At 37.1% G+C, this 10,000-nt stretch overlaps 1 protein-coding gene across 4 annotated transcripts in view; it reads right to left on the minus strand.

Annotated features, from left to right (window-relative positions):
* LOC125047696 (inhibitor of nuclear factor kappa-B kinase subunit epsilon-like) overlaps window positions 1–10,000 on the minus strand; it is a 25,195-nt gene that overhangs the window by 4,720 nt on the left and 10,475 nt on the right. For 3 of the 4 annotated variants that reach the window (XM_047646070.1, XM_047646078.1, XM_047646087.1), the window contains 12 exons: window positions 7,976–8,086; window positions 7,492–7,632; window positions 7,125–7,254; window positions 6,543–6,724; window positions 6,317–6,398; window positions 5,802–5,988; window positions 5,139–5,318; window positions 4,656–4,861; window positions 3,732–3,885; window positions 3,294–3,513; window positions 2,948–3,037; window positions 80–281 (listed from right to left, as the gene is read on the minus strand). In XM_047646070.1, coding sequence (XP_047502026.1) covers window positions 80–281; window positions 2,948–3,037; window positions 3,294–3,513; window positions 3,732–3,885; window positions 4,656–4,861; window positions 5,139–5,318; window positions 5,802–5,988; window positions 6,317–6,398; window positions 6,543–6,724; window positions 7,125–7,254; window positions 7,492–7,632; window positions 7,976–8,086 — 1,885 coding nt within the window. The remainder of the gene's footprint in view (window positions 1–79; window positions 282–2,947; window positions 3,038–3,293; window positions 3,514–3,731; window positions 3,886–4,655; window positions 4,862–5,138; window positions 5,319–5,801; window positions 5,989–6,316; window positions 6,399–6,542; window positions 6,725–7,124; window positions 7,255–7,491; window positions 7,633–7,975; window positions 8,087–10,000) is intronic. The other variant, XM_047646095.1, reaches the window with a different exon arrangement.

Below are 10,000 nucleotides of genomic sequence, written 5' to 3' on the forward strand. Positions count from 1 at the left end.
AGCTACAAGCTCTCTTGCCCAAGACATAAGTTGCAAGCACTGCATTAAAACAACTCCATTAACTTCTCTGCAGACTTACTTCTTGCTGCTCTATCTCTGAGCAAGTGCTGCCAAGACTCCCTGAGCTTGGTGACGTAGGTGGAGGCTTTGTTTGGCGCCCTCTCCACAGCTACGGCATTGTTCCCAGCCTGCTGCCACTGACGACGGAGCTGGCCTCCTCGGACCACCCTCTCGTACAGCTGGTTCACGACTGGCAGCATGGCATTGAGGGAGTCACGGACCTAAGAAAGTGAGGCTCGAGCTTTACTTAAGCTTATTGGAAATGGCTTCAATAAATAAAAATTATTTGTGAGTGATGTGTAAATAAACAGGAAAAAACTTAAGAGTTTGGTTCTCTAAACCATTTTTGGAAGAACTCTGAAAATCAATAATAATGGCTAATAGTAAAATCAATGACAAAAGAAAAAAAAAAGATAGCAATATCCAACAATGCATGAACTTTTATTTCATCTTGTTTTGCATAGGGCTAAATTATGCAGTAATCAAAACAAATTAACCCACACAATGTAAGGAAGACAAATCACCTAAACTACCTAAATCTATTTTTACTTTAACATGCCTTATAATTAAATCTTGAATTTCCTTTCCGATTTTTAGATCTTTTTAGATATCTAGGTGAACTACTAGCTTGTTACATTAAGCATTATAAAGCAATGGAAATTTCACTAATTATAAGCCAAGGAAGTTTTTTCTATTTATTTACATTTATGTACATTATAACAATTCCAATCTGCATCCTCTTTATCTCATCTCATTATCATGGTCTTTGGTATTCAACTTATTGTAGCAGATTATATCTCCTCTTTTCCTCCCTCTCTTTCCTCCTACGCTTCCATCACTTCTGAACCCCTGCTTTATTTACATCAAAACTTGCAAGTTGTCCTACATAATGACAATCCTATCCTGTACACTAAAAGATAATTCAAATCTGACTACAGCAAAAAGGAAGACTCATGTGATGTTTTGTATCATATTTCCACCAGAAATGAGTATATGTCCTTGAAATCAAAGAGGAATTCAAAAATACACTACATACCAAACAACATTAAAACTTACCTTAAGTGAGCCAAATTATGACAAAAAAAACTGTAGGTAACCCAAGATACCTTTATTGTAAACCCCTGCTATTGGTACCCATTCTTATATATTGAACACAAGAACAGAAATAATAGTCATATACAATAAAAATGTAAAGTACATGTGAGGCAGTATAATAGTGAACCTAACTGTGAGGATTCTATAGCCAAGTTATACTGCAAATAGCTTTTGGATAGCTATATTAAAACGAAATGGATATGGTGTCCTTTGTACTAATATTTTACATGCCTTTAACATATTAAGAGAACTCTAGGACTGGCATATTGATGACCAGTCCATATGGTTTACAATGAAAACCATAGAAAAAAATGAGCCCGAGGATTGATTTATATCAAGTATTCTTAAAAGATGGATTAATACCAATATCACACATCTCCCTTGTAATGTGATGACACTTTAGAAACGGGGGCGTGTCATAAAACCACTCGATGTAAGAATAAATAAATAAATAAATGATGGATGGTAAAAATAAATAAACAAATAAATAATTAAAAATACATAATAAATAGATAAATGAAATTAAATAAAACAAAAACAGAAATAGTCTTTGAAGGCCATATTCAGTAAAGCCTCTACAGTACATAAATCATATATACAGAAGAAATATCCAAATTGATAACACAGTGATGATGAAAAATATATGAGAAGCACTAATTCTAAAATAAATATTTTTTTCCTAAAAGTTCACCGTCATCCTTCTGCAGGTGAATACACGAAAAGTTCATGTCCTCCTGTCCAAAATATTCTCATCTACAGATCCTGAACATTCTATTTCTACACATTCCATAAGACATCTCCCTCCCTTTACTTTTCTTCAATCCAATTAATCTTTAGATCTCAACCCAAACATCTCTCAGGTCACTAACTCTTAAGAAAACAAATACAAAAACAAACACAAAAACCATCTATCCAACATAGCCGTTAATTATAAACACCAACTTATTTCTGTACATTAGTACACACAACACACAAAGTGATATTAAAAAACCTGCCTGTATCTAGGGTGCATGTGGAGCACAAGTGAGAAAGAAATAGAAAGGAGAAAGGCATTCCTATACAAATGAAGAGAAAAGAAAACTAAAGAAAAAAATATAACAAAGGCATTGAACCAATGTCTAAACCTTTTATAAAACTGAATGATAGATTCTCAAGTCTTAAACTCATTGTTGCATTTTCCCTGTACCAAATATGAATCAATGGTAGGAAATTTAACAGGATCATCTTTAAAGTTGTCATTATCTTTGTCACCATGTTTAATCATAATCATAATTCTTATTTTATTATCAATATTTCTTTCAGATATGAAGAAGTCAACAAATATTTTGGAAGCCAGTGAGCCAAGCAAAATTTCAGTTTTTAGTCATCATTTTGTGGTACATTAACCTTATAAAACAGCACATTATGTACACTCTGACATACAATGGAAAACATATTTTATCTCTTTTGATATAAATTGAAAAACATCTTTCGTCTCTTTTGATATATATTGAAAAACATCTTTTGTCTCATTGACTTTTATCAATGATAAAATTGTAATTATGACACAAAGCCTAATGTTTTCCTGTTACATAAGATAACTGTTTAAAAGCAAACACACCAAGAGTATAATTCAAATTTACACAAGAAACTTGGGTAAGAGGAAAAAACCCACACAATTAATTAGCTAAGACAAATATTGCTTGTAATCACAGAAAGCCCCTGCAATAAGGGATCTGGTGCCAGTGCAGTGTCATCCATGCTTGCTTGCATCTTTCAGAACACTCTAATCTCTAGTTACAATTGCACTCACCACCATCTCCTCGAGGACTATGGCCCCCGTCATCTCTTCAAGCCTCTGGGCTGCTGATTGGGTGGGTGATGACTCCTGGGTTGGTGTGGCCTTGGCAGTTTGGTAACAAATATGTATGTAACTCTGCTGAACTTATGTTAACCTTACTGCCTATATTCTGGGAATTACTGGTGGGTGTGGGGAGGGAGAGTCAACAGAAGGATGGAGGATATAGCTTGCATCAAGGGAGGGAGCAGGAGGGAAGTGATGCTAAAAGTGGAGACAGAAGGGACTAAGGGAGGGAATATTCATGCATAGTGAAGTATTACAAATTGAAGAAATTTGCAATACACTTATCTGCACTTACAGCTTTCTCAGCATCAACTTTGTTGTTGACCAGATCCTCTAGACGTTCTCTTAGGGGTTGAGAGCTGCTGTCCTGGTTTCCTCCACACATCTGAGTCAACATAAGGAATCTTCTGTGATTGGCTACCAACTGACTAAAACGATCACTGATAGCTGATGTAAGGGACTGGACGTGGCCAACACGGTCTTGCAGAGTCGTTAACTGGGTGACAATCACTTCACTGAAGAACATAAAACCATTAGAACACTTTATGATTATCATGATTATGGATGTGACCTGTATTATCATTACTGAACCCTTCAATGCTAATTTCTTTATTCAAATAGAAGTAATTACATATGAGATCACTAACACAAAATTTTATTTACATAATACGGTCTATACACCTATGTTACATATATGAGCACATGAGCACTTAATGCTATCCTGCTTACTTACATGAACATGAGAACACTATAATCCATCAGGTGGACACATTTAGAGAAGTAGTCGATCTTGCGCTTGATAGCATGGCCAACTGAACACATTGACTTTCCCACTGCAGCATCATGTTCTACACTTACCAAGGTTGGGAAGCTTCCAAATTTGACAGCTGTGAAACAACAGAAAGAAATCAAATTACAAAGGCAATGACTCCTGTTCAAAATGAGATCACAGGAAAAGCTATGGTCATGAGTTTTTCTCCTCTTTAATGTTACGAATACTTCCCTGATATTTTACACTTTATAACAAATTAATTGTACACTATTAATACATATAGAATGTACAACTGTATCATATCATTGCATATTATAATATATTAATCAGCAATTTCAATCCTAAGTTCTCTCTTCTGCATGAATGACTTTAACCCCTTCGTGACGGGTGAAGAAAACTAAAAAAAACTCTACGCTCTGGCGATCAATGGCAATGCGCCGACTTTGAGCACGGGAGTTCGGTACATCAAGTCAAATCAGCAGCTCATATCGCTTTGTTGCAAGGCCGCGGAGTATAGCTGCATGCCACATTTCAAGTGGTTTGTTTTGACGCCTATAGGCATGACCCGTTGGGAAGGGGTTAATGAAGGTGAGATGCACAAGGGAAAATACACTAAACTGACAATGAAGTTGAGAAATGTTGCTATTACTATGTCATTACTATGTATCTATCCATTATATCTTTATCTACTTTATTATGAATCTGTTTATAGCATAGGCATACCATATACCAACATTTGCTAGCCCTCAAAGGTTGCTGACAAATCTTACTACATAAATTTGAAATACCCTGGAAAAAGGTAGACTAATATGAATTATCATAAAGAATACAACATATAACTTGACATAATCAGTATCCTTTGTCTGAGCATTCTCGCACTCCTACCTGGAGTTTCTGGTAGAGTGAGTGTGATGTCATCATCTTGTTTTGAGAAGAGAACCAATGGCGTTCGAGGAGTTGTTGATGGATACGAAGACGACGGTTGGTCTGGAGCCACAATGTCACTCAAGTGTTTCTTGTCATACAGCAGAAGCTGGTTGACTGGATTCATGTCTGTCTGTTCACAAATCAGGTACTGGAGTTCTTCATACCTAAACATGGGAAAGAAAATGCTTTTGAAAGAATCTACAAGGGTACTTAAAAATTGTGCATTTCTTGTGAATATCTTATATAATTATCATTAAAAATCTCCCCCCCCCAGCATATGTATGTATATATGTGTGTGTGTATAAATATAAATACATATACATATAAATATATGTATATGAATATGTTAAGTTAATGACAATTGTGCACTGTAAATAAAGAACTGTCCTGAGAAAAAGGACAAAATGTTCTCAAGTCTTAATTAGTGTTCCGTGCACTCACCTATGTTCTGGATCCATGTATACAGTAATAGGCTGCACCTTGTTTACGAAGAAGATGTGGACCACTTTCTTGCTCAATATCATAGTAACCTCCTGGAAGAATCGTTCAAAGTTCCACATTCTCTGGGGATCAACTTCAAGGAGGCCTGCTAGTAGAGGAGTTACCAACTTACGTAGCCCCCTGAAAATTACAATAAGATGACGTGACCATCATGTCATGAAAAAATTTGGCTGTGAGCCAGAGTGACGTGAACTTGCCATTATAAGCAGTCTATTCCAATCTGGCTAAAAGCAAATCAAATGACAAATATAGCAAAAATAAATTAATATGTTTATGCAGAAAACATAAAATTAACATTGCAAAGGGGAGGAATGGAGTCTTGTCACTAAACACTTGTGCCCAGCCTACTGCACACCCATCAGAGTGGCCACTCAAGTAAACCTAATGCCCATATTTTGGGCCATGTGGTGACAGTGAAACATCTAGATCCAATGGGTTAAAGCTAAAAAAGTCTAATAGCAGGTTAATCTTCTTAATGATTTTCTATTACAACTTCATCTATCCTCCTTTAGGTTTGTTCCTGTGTAACAACTTCCTCATGCTTAACCAACATTCTATGTATCCCCAGGAAATTCTGAATGCTTAACATGCCTATACACTTACAGGCTCAACTGGCAAGTTTCAGGCAGCTCCGTGCACCAGTCAATTGGCCCGTTTTCTGAAGTCTGTACACCTGATATGACTCCTGGGGCCTTCTCCGTTGTTATGTGGTACATGGTCTCTTTGTTACGCCGGCCTCCATACGGGCGGAAAGGAAGCTGACCTGTGGCTACGTGGTAAAGTGTCACACCTGTTGCCAAACAGAAAGATGATTTTATCAATGCTTACATTAACAAAACCAAAATAGTGATACTCTGTACTTGCCAAGAGATGATCAAGATACTCGTTTTTCAGGCCATTCTATTGCAAGCTGTATATATTAAATAATCATATATATATAGAGTCATGTCTGAATAAAAAAAAACAAAAAACAAAGTAACATTTTATTATTTCAGAGCAACAGAAAGAAGTTATTGATTTAAAAACCATGAATACCAGAAATTGTTCTTCTCCATAAACATCAAGCTCGTAAACCTTAGATCAGCAGACTTTCAACAACAATTACTGAAGAGGCCTACCTATTGACCAGAGATCCACCCTGGCTCCAAAAGTCTTTCCAACAGGTTTTCTGAGCACAGCACGTTCATACATGTCAGGGTGCTGCAAGAAATGTCAACAAGAATTATCTTTGGTATTAAACAAATAATAATGTACAGACAAAATTCCTACTGATGGATGTTCTTATTACATCCTTAAAGGGAAGTTAAAAACATAGAGAAAGTGAGCTAGAACTCTGCAACTCACCAAATACTCTTCTGTTCCATATAGAGACATGAACTGCTGGTCGTCTTGCAATTCTCGAGCAGCACCAAAATCTGTTAACTTGTATATAGTGGACCCATCGACATCTGTAAACTTCATGATGTTCCCCGGTTTGAGATCACGATGTACTAGACTATTGTCCCTCAAGTGTTTCATCCCTGCAGCTGTAAGAGATAAAGTAAATAAGAAGTAAATTATACAACGTGAAAGAAGGATCTGTCTATTATAACATGCAGACTACTTAGTGTGATGGTACTAAGGGAGGAGGAGGAGGAGGAGGAGGAGGAGGAGGAGGAGGAGGAGGAGGAGGAGGTGGTGGTGGTGGAGGAGGAGGAGGAGGAGGAGGAGGAGGAGGAGGAGGTGGAGGAGGAGGAGGAGGAGGAGGAGGAGGAGGAGGAGGAGGAGGAGGAGGAGGAGGAGAAGAAGAAGAAGAAAAGAAAAAAAAAAAAAAAACATTATCTAGGAGAAACTGTATCATTATTATCATGGACTGCAATAACAAATACAATGTTACCAAACTGTAGTGATATAATAGAAAAAAAATCACAAAAATGTAACACTAACCAAGATGTGACAGAACCAAGATAAACTCGTCCTCATCCAGGCCATGACTATTTTCTGGATCATCCAGAATGTTGAAGAGCGAGCCTCCGGTACAAAGCTCCATCACAATCACCTTCCCCCGACCTTCTTGCTGCTCGGAGGGAAACGAGTCAGGTTTACAAAATATCCAGAATTTAATCCTATTATCCAATTTTCCTTTGCAATACTATGATAGGAATCAACATGCCTAAGAACACTATACTACTGTACTTCACTTATTCTATATGTATTGTGGTTCATTTCATCTAAAGTAACACTAGAAATATTCAATCATTATAGCTATGATATGCAGCAACTCTAAAATGTACTATAAAAGCATAGTACTTACCTCTTCCTCAATAGCCAGGAGTTTTACAATATTCTCATGGTTGACCTTCTTAAGTACTTCAAACTCACGCATTTGTACCTCATGTGGCCGCATGTGTGAGAGCTGATTAAACGTCTTGACAGCAACTGGTTCTCCAGTATGCTAAAGGGATAATGTAAATACTATAAAACTCTGGTTCCTCTTAAATCTCTTTCACGAACTAGTACATAGTGTAGCTATTCCCGGTAATTTCATTTGACAAGGAAGTGATTTAACAGTATTCCTGTATCTCACCAAACGTGATAAACCTACTGTAATATTTCAATACTAAATATCCCAAACTCTGCTTGAGGAACAAAAAACACACACAAAAAATTAAATACATAAATAAAACTACACACACAAGACCACAAAGCTCATACACATGGTGGCAGAATTAAGACGACGCACACAGAATTAAGATGACGCACACATTACATCTGTTCATTCTCCTCCGAGTGCTTACCCTGTTGACGCCCTGGAAGACGGCTCCTGTGGCCCCCTTCCCCAAGACAGAAGTCGTACACCAGACATAGTTGGCTGATCCTCGCAGAAAGGACATTCCTGTTACATTCACCTAAAAGTGAAGGCGAGTTAGTAATAAACAGCATCAAGATGAGAAAAAAAGAGCAATATGATATAGAACAGAACTGAGAGTCTTGAGTCTTTCAAAATATTGAAGCAGTATCAAATGTGAATTTCAAAAAGTAAAATGTGAAACAACTGAACATCATTCATATCAATTATCTATAGACTTTTTTTTTTTAGGTGGGGGGGGGGGGGATCAGTATATATTCCCAATGAGTACAATTAAGGCAGGGGAAATATATCTATAACTACCAGCGCTGTTTTTTCTATAAAAAAAAAAAGAAAAAAAGTTATACCATTTCATACATTATTTGGTTGATGCTACACAAACAACTTAGGTAAACGGACACAAGTAGTGGGAAAATGAGGGACATATCCACCCAGAGGCTATATTCCTTTTATGTAGTTCATGATTTTATAAATGTTATGAGTTCATGAGTTAATAAATGTCTGACTTACCTTCATATATCAAAAAAAAAAAAAAAAAAAAAAAAGTTATTAAAGATTAAGCTATTCTCATATCACTGTCATTAACAAACCTTACACAGAAAAGAATGATAAAAAGAAAAAATAACAATATCAAATAAAAATTGTATTTGGAAAAAATACATCCAAAAAAGATGTGCGACTGATGAGGGTGCTTGCGTGCATGGGTTTGTATGTGCTAGCATGCGTGCGTGCATTGGGGTGTGCCTGGACACAGGTATATTTAGGAACAGATGCAAAAACGTGTGTAGTGTGTGAGTGTGAGTGTGAGTGTGAGTGTGAGTGTGTGTGTGTGTGTGTGTGTGTGTGTGTGTGTGTGTGTGTGAGTGTGAGTGTGTGTGTGTGTGTGTGTGAGTGTGAGTGTGAGTGTGAGTGTGAGTGTGAGTGTGAGTGTGAGTGTGAGCGTGTGTGTGTGTGTGTGTGTGTGTGTGTGTGTGTGTGTGTGTGTGTGTGTGTGTGTGTGTGTGAGTGTGAGTGTGAGTGTGAGTGTGAGTGTGAGTGTGAGTGTGAGTGTGAGTGTGAGAGTGTGTGTATGAGTGTGTGAATATGTGAGCGTGTGAATGTGTGTGTGTGTGTGTGTGTGTGTGTGTGTGTGTGTGTGTGTGTGTGTGTGTGTGTGTGTGTGTGTGTGTGTGTGTGTGTGTGTGTGTGTACATATCTACCTATCCATGTAGTGGGTTATGTCATAAACCACTGTCATTATTTTTTTCTCAATTTAGGAGTATTCCATCATTATTTCGTGTAACTCAGACCTTTCCTCCTCCTCCAAACCACACACACAAAAAAAGAAAAAAAAAATCCAATTCAACAGCAACCACTGTGGCAACTTTACCAAGACTGCCTGCATATTCCAGCATTCTCAAAGATGGATTTAATCACAAGTTACAGAGGAAGTCCCAGGGAGGTCCGTGTGATCAATAACTTCACCTGTAGCTTCGGTAGCTTGACATTTACTCTTATTGAGCCACCTCACCTCACTTCTCAGCCTCCACTGCAAGATCAGTGATGTAACATTCTGCCTATACATAACACTGTTAAATCAATATACCCATAGCTTTATCCAGTTATGCCAAAGTGGCTTTAGCATTGTTGGTGTTGTTGAGATACCAATATAAATAACCAACTCCTTTTCTCTTCATCATAATGAGCAATATTCTAATACTGTAACATCATCATGAGTATTAGCAACACTGAATGTCAATGAGCAGATTAAAAGACAATAATCATTTTTTCTCTTCAAACTTACTTTTTACTAAAGACCATTGTCATATGCTCTATATGCTGTAGGTAATTGCACCTTGAATAAATGATTGGGGTGCCAAGCAATTTAAAGCCACCAACATGTACCTAGAGGCAGACATATATTCTGAATAATGATGATACTGACATTAAAACATATCCAAATACTCTTCCACAA

This window comes from Penaeus chinensis, chromosome 4 (genome assembly GCF_019202785.1).
Source record: "Penaeus chinensis breed Huanghai No. 1 chromosome 4, ASM1920278v2, whole genome shotgun sequence".
Lineage (NCBI taxonomy): Eukaryota > Metazoa > Arthropoda > Malacostraca > Decapoda > Penaeidae > Penaeus > Penaeus chinensis.